Below are 21,001 nucleotides of genomic sequence, written 5' to 3' on the forward strand. Positions count from 1 at the left end.
CCTGGCTGGAGCGCCAAGAGCCTTTAATCCACACGGCTCAAAATAAAAGGGAGAAAAAATAGGAAAGAAAGGAAGGAAGGAGGGAAGGAGGGAAGAAAGGAAGGGAGAAGGGAAGGAAGGAAGGGAGAAAGGAGGGAAGAAATGAAGGACGGAAGCAAGAAAGGAAGGAAGGGAGGAAGAAAGGGAGGAAGGAAGGAAGGGAGAAAGGAAGGAAGAAATGAAGGAAGGAAGAAAGCAAGAAAGGAAGGAAGGGAGGAAGAAAAGGAGGAAGGAAGGAAGGGAGGAAAGAAGGAAGGAAGAAAGGAAGGAGGGAGGAAAGGAAGGAAGAAAGGATGAAAGAAAGGACGAAGACAAAATAAAGTAGGATAAAATATAGTTATTAAAATAAAAAATAATTATGAAGAAGAAAAATTTCTATTAAAAAAAACGGTCGGTCTAACCCTAGGACAAATGGTGAAAGCAAAGCTATACAGACAAAATCTCACACAGCAGCACACACATACACACTCACAAAAAGAAAAAAAGGGGAAAATAATAGTATATCTTGCTCCCAAAGTCCACCTCCTCAACTTGGGATATTTTGCTGTCTATTCAGGTTTTGTACAGATGCAGGGCACTTCAAGTTGATTGTGGAGTTTTAATCCGCTGCTTCTGAGGCTGCCTGGAGAGACCTCCCCCTCTCCTCTTTGTTCGCACAGCTCCTGGGGTTCAGCTTTGGACTTGCCCTCGCCTCTGCCCGTAGATCACCTGAGGGCGTATGCCCTTAGCTCAGACAGGACGGGGTTAAAGGAGCAGCTGATCTGGGGGCTGTGGCACAGGGCGGGATGAGGGAGGGGCACGGATGTGGGGCGAGACTGCGGCGGCAGAGGCCGCGTGACGCTGCACCGGCCCGGGGCGCGCCACGCGTTCTCCCGGGGAAGCTGTCCCTGGATCCCGGGACCCCGGCAGTGGCGGGCTGCACAGGCTCCCGGGAGGGGCGGTGTGGAGAGTGACCTGTGCTCGCACACAGGCTTCTTGGTGGCGGCAGCAGCAGCCCTAGCGTCCCACACCCGTCTCTGCTGCCCGCGCCGACAGCCGCGGCTCGCACCCGTTTCTGGAGCTCCTTTAAGCGGAGCACTTAAACCCCTCTCCTTGCGCCCCAGGAAGCAAAGAGGGAAGAAAATGTCTCTTGTCTCTTCGGCAGCTCTGCGCCCATCTCTGAGCTCCTTTAAGCGGCGCGCTTAATCCCCTTTCCTCGCGCCCCAGGAAACAAAAAGGGAAGAAATAGTCTCTTGTCTCTGGCGGTTCCAGACTTTTTCCCGGACTCCCTCCCGGCCAGTCGTGGCGCACTAGCCCCTTCAGGCTGTGTTCGCACCGCCAACCCCAGTCCTCTCCCTGCGATCCAACCGAAGTCCGAGGCTCAGCTCCCAGCCCCCAGCCCCCGCCCGCCCCGGCGGGTGAGCAGACAAGCCTCTCGGGCTGGTGAGTGCCGGTCGGCACCGATCCTCTGTGCGGGAATCTCTCCGCTTCGCCCTCCGCACCCCGCTGCTGCGCTCTCCTCCGCGGCTCCGGAGCTTCCCCCGTCCGTCACCCGCCTTCTCCGCCCGCGAAGAGGCTTCTAGTGTGTGGGAACCTTTCCTCCTTCACGGCTCCCTCCCACTGGTGCAGGCCCCGTACCTATTTGTCTCTGTTTATTCTTTTTTCTTTTGCCCTACCCCGGTACGTGGGGAGTTTCTTGCCTTTTGGGAGGTCTGAGGTCTTCTGCCAGCGTTCGGTGGGTGTTCTATAGGAGAGGTTCCACGTGTAGATGTATTTCTGATGTATCTGTGAGGAGGAAGGTGATCTCCGCGTCTTACTCTTCCGCCATCTTCTCGCACCCCCACTGTGTTACACAGTATATCCTTGTTGCTTATCTATTTTATATATAGTAGCTTGTATCTGTTAATCCCATATCCCTAATTTGGCCTTCCCCCTTTCCTTCTCCCCTTTGGTAACCACTAGGTTGTTTTTTCTGTATCTGTTTCGGTTTTGCATATAGATCCATTTGTATTATTTTTTAGATTCTACATATAAGTGATATTGTAGAGTAAAATAAATAAATAAATAAATAAAAATAAAGCTACAGAAGAAAAAAATACATTCAGGTAACGAACTCTGAAACTTAATTATTATTAAAAAAGGACCCAGCTTTTACGTCAGGAGTTGGGAGCTGCAGTGTGGTGCTAGATGCAAAGGAAAGTTCCAAAACGTATGGGAGAAGGTTTGCTGGAAAATGACTTGGTTAAAACCTGACAATCTTACCAGGAGCATCCTGCAGGTCGATGAATACTAATGAAGCTATGACCGTCACCGATTGATGTTGAACAGCTTCATTTGAAATGACAGGGGTCGCTGTCTGCCTATTGAAAGAGGCCAGTTTGCCATGAAGTTCCTAAGGTTGTAAACATGTCTGGCTAGAGCCACGCGATTTACTTGTCTGTTGTACGAAAAACTCGTGATCAGGAAAAGCTCTTCATTTTATGGACACGGAAAGAAAACAAAACTCAAGACAGATTATTTTTTTAATTTTGAAATTGCATTTGTAAATAGATTTCTGAGCCAACATCGAATCTAGATTAATGCATCCATAAGAGTCAAGCCATTTCTGTTTAATCATGTCACTGCCCTAGAGTCGTAACCTGTTAGCCAGTATATTATTGATACTTTCTAGCTCTGAAACTGTTTTTAATGGAAAATTCTTTTTCAGTTATCTAGTCGTGTAATTAAATAATTCTGAGTGAACGTTTTAAAAAAAAAAAAAAAAAAGACCCAGACATGATTGATTGAAGTGCATTGCCGGATGGTGATAGTTACCATTAAATAATCAAGTAATCCTAATATCAAACAAAAAAACCTCAGAAGAAGAGAAACAGTAAATTAGCCCTCGTGGGTTCCATTCTCACTACTGGTAACGATGTGCAAGGGTAAGTCACCTCCTTTGGGTCCACGTTGACAACCGTTAGAAGACAGGCTATTTCTAATCAATCACTATTTGAACCCTGAGCAAAGATGGCATATGAAAATTTCCTAAAAACTTCATATGAACGATTATGGCCTAGTTTATGGCTTTAAAAAAAATTATGAACTTCACAGGGAAGCTGGTTTGGCACCTTGCCAAGCATGTTTCCTCCCTGCGCAGAAGTAGATACAAATCAGCAGAGAGAAGCCAGTGACTCCTCCTCATGCTGAAACTTTGCTTCCAGCCCTGCCCCCGGCGCTTGTTCTTGACAAGGGTGTGGTGTTCACAGATAATCAGAGCTGCCTTAATTCTGCCTTCCTCCTACGTGATCCACATTTCTGACAAAACTAGCTTCTAGGCAAAAACTGATCTTTTTAAAATACATTGTTTTACTTCCACAATTGCTTAAAATATTTTATTAAAGAAGCAATACAACTTAGCTTTAAAAAAGGTTTATTAAAGGGGACAGCATACAGCAATATAGTTAAGGCACGTGACAAAGTTTTGGCATTAAACTGCAAATAAAGAAATGCAAATTATCCCAATAGATTTCAGAATCTATCTCATCAGTCCGAATAGTTTTAAAACAATGTTTCATCAGCACCAATAGATAACTTGATAACTCGTCTCAGACAAGGCACAAGCTTCAGGACCCGGGGTCCCCCTGCTTCAGCAGCTGCTGCCTGGTGTATTCCCAGATGAGCAGAGCTCCACTCACGTGGACGTTGAGGGAGCGGATGACGCCCTGTTGAGGAATTTCCACGCACACGTCCAACTGCTGGATCAGATTTGCTGGAATTCCTTCCCGTTCATTTCTGATTCAGAAAAATGGGAGAAGAAAGGTTAGTTTTCTTATAATAAACAATTTTTTTCTCAGATATCCTGGATGTTACTGGAAGAGACAGGTTAACAAAATGACACAAGTCTATGGTACCAGGAAAAGAGTGTAACAAGAAGGTTTATGGGTCAATTCTGTGTTCACCCGACCATCCCAAACGGGTGAAATAAAACGAAAACTTAGGGGGGCTTTCCATAAACCTTGCAAGTTAAAAGCCAGGTACAGGTGTATGATCAAGAGTCCAGGTAAAACTGTAAACCTGAAACGTTTTCTAGACAGACTCTCAAGCCAGTGTTCTTACCCCAACAAGAGTAGAGACTTCTCAGGGAAGCAGTACTGGGTTAGGTCTAAACTTTTCACAGTCTGTTCCACACCCACGATGGTGTAACCTTCTGCTTTTTTCTGTTGCAGATAATCGATCAGCTGAGGTGCTTTTACCTTAATATTCGTTTACAAAGAGCAGAATATTAAATCATGCATTTACAGCCCTCCTGGGGGTAAAATCAGTTAAAGAAAAAAACAGTTTCATGAAACTGAAATTTGTTAAAAGGAAAAGGACAGAATCATACACTATAAAAAAGAATGCTCCCAGCATCTCATAAATTTATCAAACAAGAGTTACTTATATAACAGGACACATTTTACTGAAAAGAATTCTACACTATTGATTTCTAAAAATACAACAGTGTGAAAGATAATAAGAATAGGAGAACAGAGGGGGCTGTATTTTACTTTTCACTATTATTTTTAAGCTGTTAAAGGATGGACTACTGCAAAAGCGTTGATAACGTAAAGACAGAGTACTACAAAAGAGTCTCACCCACCTCCACTAAAGGAAGCCACTGTTCTGCTGAAACGCTGAGGTGCTGAAACTGTTTGTCTCTGATGCACTGAAGGTTGCCAACCACGAGCGCCGAGGCCCCGAACACCTCACAGGTCCGGCACAGCCCTGCACAGGACAAGCTGGGGTTACTGTCGCCAGTCTAAGGCCAAGTTCACTAGGTCCCAGGCATTCCTCTGAAGCCCCCGGAGAGGGGGAAATGTGCAAGAGAGGCCACAAGTGGCACTGTGTCAGCTACAAATTTTCAGGATCAGAAGATGTTAAGCAAGCCCAGTGGAAACTCTAATTTTACCTCCTAAGTTGGTTGGTTTGTCAATGAGTGAGGCCACTACAATCAGTCTGCTGAGTGACTTTCCAAGTTTGGCCGCACGATCCTGAAACACCAGCTCCAGGTCTGAGTCGGGAACATTGTTTCTCCACGGGATAATCTTCTTCTGAACATCACTCCACTCTGACTCGTTATCTGCTTCGCCTGAGTTAGAGCCTGGGAAAGAAAAAGCAAATATAAATCTCCCTCTCTACTGATTTACATGCATATATACTTTTTTAAGAGCTTAAAATGATAGTTTAGAATGAGATGCACTGACTAAAGAACTTTACTTGGATTCCGATACAATTGTCATTTTCAGTAACAGTTTAAAATGTTCAAATTCTACCCTGCTAACCAAAATACGACAACATTTCATGAAAATCAAAGATGCACATTTTTTCCATTTTAGCATACCCCAAATTGGGAAGCATCTTAGAATCCATAAGGGTATCATGGGTTTGGTAGTATTTTTTTCTTAGAGTTACATAAAATAATGGCGTATCTTAGAAACAATGGTGTTATTAGACTGGAATTTTCTGTAGAAATATTATATGCCAGAAAAACAACATAAACAGTCTTTATCTTAAATTATTTTCCAAGTACTTGGGGGACCTTTTGTAAAAACGAGGACTGTTCTTTGAAGCAGTGATCTCTTGGCTACCCCGATGAGGCCATGGATGTTATTGACCTGGTGTAATGTGCGTTGTGATCTCTAGTTCAGGACTGAGGCTCTCCTTCCCACTCCAAACCGGACTGGGCAAACGGGGGCACTCAGGTTACTGGGGAGGGAAGAGACACGCACGGAACCACGACGCGGTACTATACTGAGGGTGTGCTCACACAGACAGGAGTTGCTAATGTCTGGGGGAGGGAGGGGCAAAAGAGCAAGAGCAAGAAGCAGGAGGGCTCAAGGGAAGGGAGTATAAGAGTCTGCAAGGGAGAGCGCGTGGGAAGGGCGGGGCAGACCGTGGACACGTGCCACGAGCAGGATGGACGCAGGCAGCGCGGTGCCTTGGCGATGCCTTGGCGTCGCTCACAGCCTGCAGTGGAGGGAGGGACGAGACTCAGACCACGTCGATAGGGCTTTGTGTATAAAATGATAAAGAATTTATTCTACAGACAGGAGGCGGTACAGGGTTTTAAGAAGGGGGGGTAACAGTACGGGTTTTGTGTTGCAGAAAAATCCCCTCTTAAAAACGATGTGGAGGATAAGTTGGGGAGGGAAAAACCACTGAGAGGCTTTCAAAGACAGAAACAATCTCTGCAAGAGGGGCCGCAGAGCAAGAGCAGAATCGCCAATATCTGATAACAGACTAGAGGGACAGCAGAAGAATGAGTCCTGTGAGACCACTAATAGGAAGGGGATTAGAAGAGGCGCATCTGGGCGGATAGGTACGTGGATTTGGATACTGAGTTTAAAGAGCTTATAGGTGAGCTGGTGCAAGCGTCCAGAAGGCTCAGGAAAGAGGCTGGCCAGAGATAAAGATCTGAAGGTTGCAGTTACATAGGTGGTGGTTTCCAGCTGTGGAAATTAATAAAAATATGCAGGGAGGGCACACAGAATAAGAAAAGCAGGCCAATGAAAGCATTTAGCATGCACGTCTCAGCAGAGAAACCCTGTTGCAATATCCCTCTCTTTACCCAAAACAAACAAACAGAAGGACCTCTGTGGCCTCTTCCCCATCCAGTAACTGCCCACTTCTCTGCTCCACCCACCCCGCCATGGCAGAACTCAGACAAGAAGTCCAGATGTGCTGCTCTCGGCTCCTCCCCGCCGGGCTGGCCCCTCCACCCTGAGAAGGCTCTTGTCACTGTCTTTTGCCCCCAAATCCACATTTGCTCTTCCCCAGGCTTTGCCTGACTTGCTCTCACTTCATGTACGCCTCTGCTCGATGTCAACTCCTTAAAAAGGTCTTTTTAATCCTCTCTCTCACTGCTTTATTTTCTCTATAGTACTTTTTACTACCTGACACCTTATCTGTTTGTTTAGGGTTGTGTCGTGTCCCGCCCCCCAGGAACGTAAGCGCCCTGAGGGCAGGGCCTTTGTCTTCTGTTCAGCACACAGGGGGCATCAGTAAATCTTTGTTGACAGAGTAAGTACATTTAAGGTGATAGTCTTAAAATGAACCATCTAGAGTATTTCATTTAAAAAATGCACTTTCCTAGGACTCTCCTCCAGGCAAACATCTAAGGGTGGGACCCAAGAATCTGCACTTTTAACATGATGTCCTAGGGATTCCTGAAAACACTAAAATTTGAGAGAATGATAAATATAAGGGACGAGGGAGGGGAACTCAAAGGAGGGTGAGAAAAGTCAGACTGAGGAGAAAAATCAGGATAGCAAGAAATGAGCAAATAAATGCTACATAAGGTCAGGTATGGTAAGAAAAGAGCATCTATTTAGATTTTGTAAAGAAGTAGACAATTTCTGCTTTTCTGAAAGAAGTTTTAATGATGCTTATGGGTTGGGGAAGCCAGAAGGAGGACAAAATGTGAGTGACAGAAATGCTGAGAATGCAGATCACTACTACACATCTCTCAAGGTTAGCTGTGATTTTAAAAACGGGCGGGGGACTTGATCCCCGGTTTTCTGGGGCAGCTGGATTGCGAAGGGAAGGAGGAGAAGTAACAGAGGGAAAGGCGGGTCCTAGAGAAAGCTGCAGGGAAGGATGGGGGCCGGGGCGTGAAAGGAGGGCTGGAGCCACAGGGAAGAGAGGGTAAGGGTTGGAGCCACAGGGAAGAGGGTAAGAGATGAGTGATGTTCAGCCAGACCCAGCAGGGAATGCAGAGCTCTGCTGCACTCCCAAATACAAGAAAAGAGATTTCTTAATTTGGCCCTTCTTTATATCTATCTTTTTTCAGAAATATATAGCAGAAGAGCAATGAATATTAATTAACAATACTTCAAAGAAAACAGAAGCCTTTAGCTTTACATAGTAAAGCAGATCAAGCTCTCTTTGGCTGTTAAGAGCAAAGCCAACGTCAACTGAAAGTACCAGTCCGAGTGACGCCACACTTTCTGTCTTTTCTCTAAGGGGAGGAGTAGAATTCACCACATCAATGAAAAAGTGACGCCATCAACCACCTATTCCAAGTCACGCAAATCAGTGAGCCTGACCGAGGCAACAGGGAGAAAAAGTAAAACAAAAGTTTTTCTTACCTATGTCCTGCTGGGACCAGTCACCTGGTTTTAGTTCACAGAGCTGAGTTGGAGAAAGGTACCACTGAAATCCTGCATCTAAAGGAATGTCAGTGAACCTGGTAAATTTACCAATGGCAATCCATTCGTCCTCAACAAGGCCGGAAAGGCGTGGAAGGATGTAAAATATGGTCTGAAAGGAGAATTGTAAAAATCTAAGTTTTTTTCCCCTAAAAATAACAAAGAAATACATGATAACATGTTTAAAGTACAACTTAATTATTATTACTGATGTGTTCTCCCAAACTATCACATCTGATCAAATTACATACTTTCATTTATATCTTGTAGCAATTGTCTATCTATACTTCTTATCTTCTCTAAGAAATTAAGGGATTAATTTAGGAAATCCTTGAGAGCGGGCAGATCTTCCACTCCAGTATTTCTAACTGTATGTAACATAATATACACCACGCTCTTAATACAAGCAAGAAGTGAGTGTTTTGGAATTAATCAGCATTAATGTTGGACAACATTTGGATAAATGCTCTTTATTGACGACCAGACAGTCACCTCCACAAGCAATCAAGTTCAAGCTCTTGTGATGCCAGATCTTTACTCTCGCTGCCAATATACTCATTTAGAATCTAGATTTTGCCTCGACTGTATCTTAGCTGGGTGACGTTAGACAAGCTATTAGCCTTTCTCAGCTTCAACTTCCTCATTGGTAAAATGAGGGTAAAATCAGGTTAAAAGAGCATATGAAAGTGATTTGTAAACTGCACAGTGTAACTCCACTGTGAACAGCAGTTCTTCAGTCGTTACGTAACAATCCTCCTTCCCTTTTCTTATTACCTATGACAAGAAAACTGAGATCCAGATAATCCTCAAATGTGAAAAGGCACATAGGAAGCAGAAGCACAGTAGGCAATTTAAAATAAAGTAATAAACTTATAACAGAAGCACAGTAGGCAATTTAAAAATAAAGTAATAAACTTATAACAATGTGCAAGTCTTCATAAAAGTTTTTAGAATGAATATAGTTTTCTCTTTATTAACAATATTTGTGCAAATTGAAACTGACATAATGAATGCAACTGTTTATTAAGTAGGTACACCAAGTATAGCTCCAAATGTACAGAGAAACAGAGTTCTCGTGTGCCATTATTTTGATATGTACAGTTATGGTTCGTATAATTAATAGAGAATAAAATATATAAAACATATGAGGGTGAGGCAAAGTCAGGATGAAGGAAAAGGGGAAGCAAGGGACTTACTCCTGCTGGAGAACTGAATAGAAAAGGCTGACTTAGCACTAGAGAGTTATTAAGAGTCCTTCAGAAAGATGTCAAACAAAGCATTCTGGGCGCTAAAGGACACAGAACAGAGCACGTTAAAATATTTGAAAAATCCTAAATAATTTTTGCAATGAAGCAACAAAGTACACAATAATGTTCTATGATGACTATCTCACAACATATAGATCTGTATTTTTTTTAAAGGCCAGCTTATTAGTAATCCACACACACACACAGCCCAACAACAAAAAAACTACTTATGCATGGTAGCTAACGTTTCTGCTACTTCCAAGTTCCTAGATCACATGTTTTAAATTCCAAGGCAGAACACTATAACTGTAGTCGAAAAAGGGAGAAAGTAATATCATATGTACAAATTTTAATAATCTATATATTAATTCACATGCTAACCGTAATAAGTTTAAAGAAATTATATAAGCACATTCTGTTACGATCAGTGAGATGGTGGATCATTTGCTATACAATTCCAGCCATCCAGAACCTAAAATAGGCACTTAACAAAAGAGTAGATCTTTTCTTCGCTCTTTCATAACAATGGGCTTCGTTAAAATAGGCACTTAAAAGAGTAGATCTTTTCGCTCTTTCATAACAATGGGCTTCGTTACAACAAATCTCACCTGCACAAATGTTCTCACTCATTTCCTTTTAATGTCAGAACAGATTTCTGTTCAGAGTTAAATATTCCCCCTTCCAGTGTTTACAAGCCAGACACTGCCTGAGAAACAGAAAGTGAAAATGACTAGCCAGTTTTCACTGCTGAAGAGTGAAGCGCAAGCAGCCATCTGCACGAAGTGACAAAATTTCACGGAGCACTTTACGACGTGAAGGCGGTGTAAGGACAGTTAACCTCATTATACCTTCAACAACCGCGGCAGAAAGGAAGCTAAAGATACGGAAGAGAGTTCGCAAATAATATTCTCTGCTCACCTCCAGACAGTAATCCTTAAGTGGGTGGAACGTTGCAAAGAAGAAATGCTCCTGGATCCGTTGCCAGTTCTTCTTCGCGTTCCTAAGTGTTAAAGATACGTGTGAGGTAGAGACTAATGAACCCACTCTGGTAAGGGGGAAAACCAAGTAGCTCTCTTCAAGAGGTACTGCAGAATTTAGAGTGAATGGAAAATCTTGTGAATTTTATCCCAAGATTTATAACCCCTATCTCCAAGATCAACATCCTTAAAAGCTGACCCTAAATCTGACACTTTGAAATGAAACTCAAAGACAGACAAAGAAATTAAATAAGTCTCTCACAGTCTTAGGTCAAACAATGACTCAACAAGAACGAAACTCAGGTCTCCACTCCATCAAAGAGACAGTCGTCAGTCAACAGACAACGATGGGAAAATCTCACAGGAACAGCTGCCGCAGGTACAACTCACGTGCTTGGGGAAAAAGAATTCTAAAAGGGAAGCATGTAAGAAATCTAGGCTGGGATCCTTATGTCTCTCTCTGGCCATAAATGCTTTTTTTTTTTTTTAGGAGAGAAAATCGTTACATAAGTTCCTTTTTTTTTTTTTTCTGGCTGCGCAGCGCGCAGCATGTGGGATCTCAGTTCCCCGAGCAGGGATCGCCCGCTGCAGTGGAAGCGCGGAGTCTTAAGCTCGGGACTGCCGGGGAAGTCCACATAAGTCACGTTTTCTACCCTGAAGATTCACGACATGCGGCCAAACTGTACCCGCTTTCATCAGCCAAATGAAAGCAATAGGTTTTAAATACTTAGATACATACTCACAAACAACAAAACCCCCCAATGTGTCAAGTTTTAGAAGGCAAAAGAGGGAGGAATAAAAATGACAAAACATGGCCACCGGCAGGTTTCAGTTTAAATTCATGACCAACAACCCAAAAGCTAAGCAGCAATTTCAAGACGCCTTCCCGGCAAGATCATTCTCCTGCTTCGGCCGACGTCCCTTCTTCAGCCCTGAGTTCCCAGCCCCTCCTGTCACTGCCGGCTGGGCCTCAACATCAGTGGGGTGAGAAGAGGAGACCGGCCCCTCCTTATACACCTGTCCCTCCTTATGCACCTGTCCTCTTCAAAGGACAACACCCCAATGTGTGTCCGAGCTCCCATCCCCGTGGGTTTTGCTCTGAGCAGTGCACCCCGACCTACTCCATCACAGCAGCGGTGTTGTATCTGTCTGATATTGAGCACCTGAGTAGGATTTTGTTTGGGGGATAGAGAAGCTCTCTTAGAAAAGAGAAAGGCAGGAGCTTCCGGCTTTAACCGGGACATCTGAGGGGTTACAAGCATGGCTTTAGTCACGTCCTGCTGCTTCTCAGCAGTTCTTTGACAACAGAGGATGCAAACATTTGGCTACGCTGAAGAGAAACATCTAGAGGTCCCTAAATTAAAGATCAAGGATTAAAGAGCAAAAAAAGAAAAAGAAAAGAGAAAGGTCAATGACGGAGCTGACACCACTTAGAACTGTAATTAAACTGCACATCAAATAGTGAGCTGCTTAAACGCTGCTTCATCTGAGCTCCGTGCACTGCAGCGTGATGGGCTCAACAGAAGCTGCTAAAGCTGGGCACCCTCTACACCCTCTCTGCACACAATGCTGGACCGAGGGGAAAGGGGAGGACAAGGCCTGCTTACCCTGCTCCATGCATGTTTTCCACTTGATTCAGACTGGATTCAATAATGGAAGTCAAAGCATCAAGTTCTTCAATGTGCAATGTCTTACACATGCTCCAGATTTTCTTAAGAGCAACTAAGGCATACAGTCGAATGCTAAAATTGTGATTAAAACACCAGTGCAGTACGATAATAAGGGCTTGCTTCAGAATTAGTTTCTGAAAAGGAGAAACATTCTTCAGATGTAAACATGGACCATTTTACCCTTGACTGTATGACCAAGAACAAGGTGTACAGGTGACAAAAATGCTACAAAGTAAAATCTTATTTCACTGGTTTTGCATTGTCATTCTCAGACAGATACACTGGCAGGAGTAATTTCCTCAAGAAGGAAAGTATCTTCCCAGCTCTTTAGTTTTTATTTACCATGCTGCCACGTTTTCCCCCATACTCCAGTACCAAGGTTAATCTGAATGAAGTACGTTCATGCTAACCATTGTATGACCAGTGTTTTAAGAAGTCTCCATCACTTATTACCTTACCATGGGCTGAAAAAGTTACAAATATTAAGTGAACTTGAGCAAGGTATCTCATAAAGTGCTGTTTTCCCCTGGTCTCAACTACTCTGTTTTCCCTAATGGTGACCTTGGACCCACACAGCACCGAGTGGTGGCAGGAAAATTAAGAAGTGGGGAGGAAAATAATAAGAGTTTAAACTTCCCTGTAGTCTTTTCCTGTGAATTCACAGAGTTTTTCACCTTCACAACCAGGAGATTTTATGCAATGATAATCCCTGATTTCTAAAACCACACAGTTCGACAGATATTGAAAGGCAAAGAAAGTGACATGTATTAATGTGGCAACCAGATGGACTCAAACTGTTAATACAGTATCAGGAGCTACCTTAATGCTCCTACCAAACGGCTCATCTGTAAATGTTACTGGGCTGCACCAAGCTAAGAGCCCTGCAATAGTCTGTCTTACTTCTCTCAACAGATTGTAAGCAAATCTCTTCCCTGTACATATTTAAAACAGAAAGATAACAACTGCTATTATCTGATGCTAGAGCTTTCTTAACTCTTACCAGAAGGTGTTAACAAAAGTTTTCACATAACTATAACTAACACACTGCCATCTGGCTGACAGGCACTGTAACACACCATCAATTTTAAGATATTATCATGGTTTTTGAGGTTAAAATGTGGTGGGAAGAAAGACCTGTTCTTAGGATTGATGAAATAGGTTAACAACGAAATCTGTTACCATACTTAAAGACAACACTTTGGAAAATTCTAGGAAACCTATCCCCCCAATATTTTTACCTCACTTTCAACACTAAACAACATTTATTTCAGACATCTGACCATTGAACAACAGGGGTTTGAACTATGCGGGTCCACCTATACGTGGATTTTTTCCACTGAAGACGTACTACAGTGCTGCATGATCCTCGGGGGGCTGAACCCACAGATACAGATGAGGAACCCTGTATCACGGTGACTGTAAAGTTACGTGTGGATTTCCCACCGCACAGAGGGTCAGTCCTCCCAACTCCTGTGTTGACCGAGGGTCAACTGTGTTACGTTTCTCCCAGAGTTTACAGCATGTAAGTACATTCTATGTAGATTCAATAATATAGAATCTTGCTCTAAATCTTTACTGGCAGGTTTTCCTGAATGCTCTGCAGTTGCCATAGTGATTAACCAGAATTAACTAAGATCTCTACTTATCTAGGGAAGATGCTTTAAACCTGAGAAGGATGAAGAACTGGCTTTCACACTCTGAATAATGACAGTCATTTTATATAAACCTTCAATAACACAATGGCTTTTAATACTCTGACCATGAGTTTCTTTGTACAAGCACTTGTTAAATAACTCTCCCAGCCAAGGAACAGTTAAATGCAATAAGGGAAGTCTTATTTAAATAATCTTACATAAATACTTGTATAAAGTTAAGCATCCTATCGTTAAAAGTTGCCCATTGATCTGTCTTGAGATTTAACATGTGCTCAGGCGTTATCTCAGTGTGTGTGTGCCCGTGGGTAACACCGTATTGTGCATTTGTGTCTAAGTGCGTGTGCCATTAGGAGGGGAGTGGAGGGGAAGGGGAGCAACTGCAAAACACACAAGGACTCTAAATGAAAACAGTTAGTACAAATGTATAAGTTCTATTTTGATAGTCAAGTCTGAACTCTTCTTATAAACAATATAAACCCACCTTCTCTGGAATATTTTCAGTAAGGATGTCCAAATGTGACAAAACTGATAAAAATGTACAAATGCTTGTTTTAAGGTTTTCTTCAGCCTGAAAATCAATCAAATACACGAAACAGTCATTCAAGGCTGCCGCGAGCCCGCGCACATCAAGGCACCGGGCTGGACGCTTGGGGCCCGGGCCGTGAGGCCGGCTCCTCCCCGACGCAGCCACGGCCCGGGTGGGAGTAGAGGAGGAAAAGCGAGAAAGGACAGGAACGTCCCAGAGCCAAATGCCCGCCCGCACAACACTCATCAGACCCACGCCCGCTAACCACTCAGGCGAGGAGTAACTGGTGGAGAGCAGGGTGAGTTCACTGCGGGGAGAGAAGGGCTGGCTGGAGAAAGCGGGGTGGGCAGGGAAACAGGAAAGAGGAGCAACAGGTGAAGACGAGCAAGACGCGCAAAGACAGGCAAGTGGGAGGCAAAGGCCCCGTGCGGAGGGGAACAGCAGAGGTTAAATGGGGCCCTGCAGCTGCTTAAAAAAAGCGTCAATGCTGGGCTTCCCTGGTGGCGCAGTGGTTGAGAGTCCGCCTGCCTATGCAGGGGACACGGGTTCGTGCCCCGGTCCGGGAAGATCCCACATGCCGCGGAGCGGCTGGGCCCGTGAGCCACGGCCGCTGAGCCTGCGCGTCCGGAGCCTGTGCTCCGCAACGGGGAGAGGCCACAGCGGTGAGAGGCCCGCGTACCGCAAAAAAAAAAAAAAAAAAAAGCCTCAATGAAACGCTACCTCTAAGAGTGTTCAACTGGAATTCGGAAACCTTCCCAATGATAGTGACTTGGAATTACACATTATTTTAATGATTAAAAAACTGACGGAGGCCAGGTAGACTGGAAAGACTACAGACATCACAGTTCAGAAACTGTTCCAAAAGGCGAATCAGATGATTAATTCCTTTATGTAACTAGTAGTTATCGACTGTCTTCCATGGACCAGTTACTGTGGCAGAAACAGGAAAGCAAAAATAGCTAAGATTCCTGCCTTCCTGGAGCTTATGGTCTAATGGAGAGGAAAGACAAAATCAAACCAGACAATAAATTAAAATTCCCATGATAAAAAGAACTATTTATGTGCTACAAAAACCCACACTAAGGGGATCTAAAGTACTCAGGGAGGCAACTTCCTTTAAGAAATGACACAAACGACACATGAAGTGCGACCTGAAGGAAGAGAAGCAGGCAGGCAGGCAGAGAGGAGAAAGAACAGAAGAGGGCAGAGCAGTACTCGGCCACACGGGGGGTCCCCGCTGAAGCGAGCTGCCCGGCAATCAGGCCCTAATGCAGCCCCTCCCAGCTGGGGGGCTCGGGCACGCCGTCTGCTCTGGCCGATAAGCGGCAGGGCGCGATCAGAGGCTGGGAAAGCACGGGCACACCGAGACGCGTCCTCCTGGAACGCTCGTCCTTGGAACCCTGAGCAACCAGAGAGAGGTGCAGCATCAGTGGTGCCCGGCGCCTCGGCTGTCCCCACTACCGCAGCCCAGGTGACAAGCACGTGGCCGAAGAAGTTGTTTGCAGGTCCCAGCCCAGTGGACACCACATGCACAACAGCCCAGCCTGGTCCAGTCAATCCAGAAGCAGGAAAAATAGCAGAGTGCTGTTGTTCACACCCCTGGCCTTTGGAATGTTCCAGCAACAGAAAACTGAGCCCATCCATGCATCCATGACTCGAGTGCAGAGGTGGGAACGTGGGGCACACTGACTGGACGGGGAGGAGGGCACAGACCACGTGAGACCTGCAGGCCACTCAAGACTTCGGTCCTTGTTCTGAGAGCAGTGTTTTAAGAAAGTGGACGACCTGATCACATTTTCATTTTGAAGAACCTGCTCTGGCCTCGGTGTGGAGAGTAGATTGAAAGGGAGGAAGAGGGGACACAGGTGGTCCACCGAGGGGAGCAGTGCAGTGGACGATGCAGCCTGGACCAAGGCCAAACGCAGAGACGGGAGACGGTGGCTGAGAAACACTCGGGAGGTAAGAGCGACAGGATGTGGGCCAGAGTCAGGAAAAGAGCCGGGTTCCCTGCTTTGTGCAGCTGTACAGATGGTGGTGCTGTTTACAATAGTAGAAAAAAGATCAAGTGTGGGGCAAATATAAGGCACCTGGTGTCAGACATCCAAGTTTTAGAAGATTTATAAACATTCAAGAAGAATGTCTGCAGCGGGGGTCAGCAAAGCTTTCTGTAAAGGACCAAACAGTGAATAAAAATACAGCTGTGAGGTCCACACAGTCTGTTGCAAACACTCGACTCTGCCCTTTTAGCTCAAACACAGCCATGAACGATATGTACTGATATATGAACGGGCATGGCTGCGCTCCATCCAGCATGGCCAGGCCGGGTGTGGCTGCAGCCAGCCTGATGGAGCACTTAGGGAAAGGTGTCTGGAAGAGAGAGATAAATTATTGGGTCATTCACATCAGACAGTAAGTGAATCCATGACCCAGCTAAAACTGACTATAAAAGGAGAAATTAAGGAAAGAAGGCGGCCCAGCCTTGAGAAGCGCTAACATTTAACAGCTGGGGAGGGAAGGAAATGCCCAGAAAGGACACAGAAAAGAGGAAACAGAGGGGCAGGAGGAACCAGGGAAGTGTGTTACTGAACCAGGAACAAGGAGGTCGTCTGCAGCATGGATGGATGGGAAGAAACAGGAGGAGGCTGACCACCGACGCTGGCAAAGGGTGGTCTGAGAAGTGACCGAGCTGGAGGTGGGTCCGCTGGATTGAACTGTGGGCGAGGAGAACATGAAAACCCCGAAACTGTGGCATACACACACATCTTTCAGCAAGTCTGGCTCTGACAGGGTAGGGAGATAAGTGATTATAGGCGTCCTCTATAGGAGCCACTCAGCGTCAATACCCGTAACGATGGATGAGAAACCATCTGGTTAAGAAGGGGACACTAGGTATAGGAGAGAGACTGAGGGCTAAGGTGTCCGAGAAGGCAGACAGGAAGAGAAACCAGAGAACAAGCAGAGGAATTACCTCAACAGCAGACTCGGGTCCTTGATAAAGGAGAGAAACGGTCCTGGGTGGATATGGACAAGGTATTGGGTTGGCCGAAAAGTTCGTTTGGGTTTTTCCAGAGGATGCGATGGCAAAACCTGAATGAACTTTTCGGCCAACCCTATATATTTATTTGCGTGACTGCTCTAGAGAAGGTAAAGGTATTCCTATGCGATGACTGCTATTTTCTCGGAAACATAAAAGCTAAGGTCACCTGCCTCAAATAAAGGAGGAAGAGGGTGTAGTGGACACTGCCTGTTTGGGGTTATCTATTCTGAATCCCCTTCCAAGTTCAGGGAATTCTTCACCTCACAGGTCTTGTGAGAAGCTGGAAATGCCAGACATTCATTTTCCCAGCCTCCTTGCAGCTAAGAGAAGTCACCTGACCTGGATCCAGAGACGCCTGCCCTGAATGCTAGGTTGAGAACTCGTTACTCAGAGAGGCAGAGGCCACAGAGAACCCACTCCGTGCAGGCGGCAGAGGAGGCAGGCGGACGGCTGGCCAAGGCTGCAGCACTGCCGTGATGGCACCAGGCGTCCAGTGGGGTGAAGCAATGTCCCCGGCGGACCTGCTCTACGGCACGCCTGTGGCTACAGTTCTGGAAACCACTGAGCCCCACCTTGTTCCTGCCTATTTTCCAAGCTGGATTCTGCAGCTTTCTGGGCATTGTGTAAGCTACCTCACTTCCCCCATCTCCGCTGTCTTCCATCCCTTTGATTCAATCAGCAAACGTTTTACCTGCTTACAGTGAAAAATCCTGACTGATGTCCACAAGGAAAAGATGTGAAGAGAATACAGCAGCTCTGAGAGCTCTTTATGGAAAATGAGAGACTGAGCAGAGTGGAAAAACGGGACGAACTGGTGGCTTGACCAGGCACAGGAGAGTCAGGGAGGCTGGAAGCACACCAGAGCCAGGGGCCTTCCGTGAGAATTTCTGAGGCAGCGCCCACCCGCTTGAGAGCAGACAAATCAAACAAGATTAATAAAGCAACAGATCTGAGAAGCAATGCCAGGAAAATATGTCAAAGTATGTTTCTTAATTCTAGGGACATGAAGAGGAGAAGGAAGAGCCAGGAGAGGAACCTTGGAACAGTGAAGACGAACGCAGCTTCTGAAATGAAACACACTTGAATTGGAGCTTTGTCATTTCTTAGTGGTGTGACAAGTTACTTAATCTCTCTGGACTTCTGTTTTTTTCACTAAGTAAAATGTAAAAATTCCGACCTACTTTTCAGGATCATTGTGAAGATGATGCCGCCATGTTTATCACAACACCCAGGTTTCAGGAGAGGAGCCTGGGACAGTGAAGGACCGTGGGCGGGGGTGGTGGCAGTGGCGTGTGTGTGTGTGTCTGTCAGGGATTTCAGGCAAAGACACGCTCATCAATTTCGTGTTATACAGGATGAAGTTTGAAGTGATTACGTTAGAGGGCCTAGGAGGTGGCTGGAACGCAGCGAACCAGCAGAGACGGTGTACAAAGCAAAGGGAGTATAGAAAGAGAAGGACAAGGGACTGGACAAGGGATTGCCGCAGTAAGTGATCACCACAGTGTACAGTCCGCTGGAGAAAAAAAGCAACAGTCAACGAGAAAGGCTGCATGGCAGTAAGGAAGATGAAGAAAAAGACAAGGCTGTTTGCAGCTGCACGTGAAGCCCTCAACGTGCGACTTCTGAAGATGCGGCAGAGCCCAGCGGTTTAAGAAGAGCAAGAGAGAAAGGCAAAGATACTCACTCTCGAAGTTTAACAGAAGGTAACAGAAGGAAAAGAAGAAGGAAAAGAAGACACTAGGACGACGGCAGGATGGAGGAAAAGTCAACAGAATAAGAGTGCAGAACTCAGGGTAAAGTCCCAGAAGGAAATGCACATAAGGACACAGATACAGATGAGGAAGAGAGAACAACAGTTTCTCCCCCTGAAGCAGAAAAGAAAAAACAGAAAGAGATAACTTTTCACACACAGAAGGCAAGGTCATTTACCGAGAAAGGGAAGGGTGAACTGGGGAACCAGCAGAAAATACTCGAGGCAAGTATTTAGAACTGATGTTTAGAAACAACTTGCTATTTGTCAGGAAGCCCGCAACTGCAAACTCTATCACTAATCTTAGTATCGATGCCTTAAAAATGATTTTCAAGATATAAGAACGTTGGGGATGGGGTATCAGAGGTGTGCGTGAGGGTACAGAGGAGGTAAGAATGGAAACGAACTGACACTTGCTTTTGGCTGGGTGGTAGGGGCTCCCTTCGACTCTCTCTGCTTTGGTTATATATGAAATTTCCCTACTAAGAAATTCTTTAGAATGTAAGGAATGCATTTAATTCCTCATCATTCTTTTTTTTGTTGTTTTTTTAACTTTTTGGCTGCACCCTGCAGCATGTGGGATCTTCGTTCCCCGACCAGGGATCGAACCTGCACCCCTGCACTGGAAGCACGGAATCTTATCCACTGGACTACCAGGGAAGTCCCCAATTCCTCATCATTCTTATCTCTAAGATCAAACAAAGACATTGCTTGGTAAATAAAAATATAGAAGGCACCTATTTCCTTTACTTCTTAATAACAGAAGCCTTTTCCATCTTTGTTTTGCTGTAATAGAAGAACTCTCAAATAAAAATTATGCTATACTCAAGATAAATGCCAGGGCTTTCTGTCTCCTAAATTAATTCAAATCCTGCAAAACACAATTTAGGATGTCAGTACATTAGGGGCAGGGCAACTGACAGCTGGAAAACTATTAAAGTGAAACAATCTCCCAGCATAGCTAAGATCTTTTCTTCATTAAAAGAAATTATGAAAAATCTCCTTTACTTACGTAAGAAAAACAGTCCCAGAACTTCGGAAGAAATTGAGGAAATTTATGAAGAATCAATATAATAATCCATTCTATAAAATATTTTATGGATGCTTGATTACTGATGAAACCAGCCTGGAAAATCTTGTCAATAATTCTATTCAAGAAATTCTGAGAAAAATAAAGCACACAAATTAAACTGTTATGGTTATTAATTTTAAAAAATTTATTTTATTGAGATATCACTGACATATGTGTAAGTTTAGGTGTACAACATGTTGATGTGATGATACATTTATTTATTTTTTAACATCTTTATTAGAGTATAATTGCTTTACAATGGTGTGTTAGTTTCTGCTTTATAACAAAGTAAATCAGTTATACATATACACGTTCCCATATCTCTTCCCTCTTGTGTCTCCCTCCCTCCCACCCTCCCTATCCCACCCCTCTAGGTGGTCACAAAGCACCGAGCTGATCTCCCTGTGCTATGCGGCTGCTTCCCACTAGCTATCGGTTTTACATTTGATAGTGTATATATGTCCATGCCACTCTCTCACTTCGTCACAGCTTACCCTTCCTCCTTCCCATATCCTCAAGTCCATGCTCTAGTAGGTCTGTGTTTTATTCCCGTCCTACCCCTAGGCTCTTCATGACATTTTTTTTTTCTTAGATTCCATATATATGTGTTAGCATACGGTATTTGTTTTTCTCCTTCTGACTTACTTCACTCTGTATGACAGACTCCAGGTCCATCCACCTCACTACAAATAACTCAGTTTCATTTCTTTTTATGGCTGAGTAATATTCCATTGTATATATGTGCCACATCTTCTTTATCCATTCATCTGTTGATGGACACTTAGGTTGCTTCCATGTCCTGCCTATTGTAAATAGAGCTGCAATGAACATTTTGGTACATGACTCTTTTTGAATTATGGTTTTCTCAGGGTATATGCCCA

At 44.6% G+C, this 21,001-nt stretch overlaps 2 protein-coding genes across 2 annotated transcripts in view; one reads left to right on the top strand and one right to left on the bottom strand.

Moving 5' to 3' along the window:
* The window catches only part of COA6 (cytochrome c oxidase assembly factor 6), a 46,020-nt gene extending 31,461 nt beyond the window's left edge, over positions 1-14,559 (top strand). The window contains exon 3 of the mRNA XM_024115634.3: positions 14,292-14,559. Within this exon, the coding sequence (XP_023971402.1) occupies positions 14,292-14,525 (234 nt within the window). The 3' untranslated portion in view covers positions 14,526-14,559. The remainder of the gene's footprint in view (positions 1-14,291) is intronic.
* Positions 3,374-21,001, bottom strand: part of TARBP1 (TAR (HIV-1) RNA binding protein 1) — a 73,485-nt gene continuing 55,857 nt past the window's right edge. Inside the window, exons 23-30 of the mRNA XM_024115636.3 lie at positions 14,217-14,303; positions 12,018-12,214; positions 10,352-10,433; positions 8,127-8,298; positions 4,949-5,140; positions 4,640-4,764; positions 4,117-4,253; positions 3,374-3,792 (exon numbers count right to left, since the gene is read on the bottom strand). Of these exons, the coding sequence (XP_023971404.2) occupies positions 3,624-3,792; positions 4,117-4,253; positions 4,640-4,764; positions 4,949-5,140; positions 8,127-8,298; positions 10,352-10,433; positions 12,018-12,214; positions 14,217-14,303 (1,161 nt within the window). The 3' untranslated portion in view covers positions 3,374-3,623. The remainder of the gene's footprint in view (positions 3,793-4,116; positions 4,254-4,639; positions 4,765-4,948; positions 5,141-8,126; positions 8,299-10,351; positions 10,434-12,017; positions 12,215-14,216; positions 14,304-21,001) is intronic.

This window comes from Physeter macrocephalus, chromosome 20, assembly GCF_002837175.3.
Source record: "Physeter macrocephalus isolate SW-GA chromosome 20, ASM283717v5, whole genome shotgun sequence".
Classification (NCBI taxonomy): Eukaryota; Metazoa; Chordata; class Mammalia; order Artiodactyla; family Physeteridae; genus Physeter; species Physeter macrocephalus.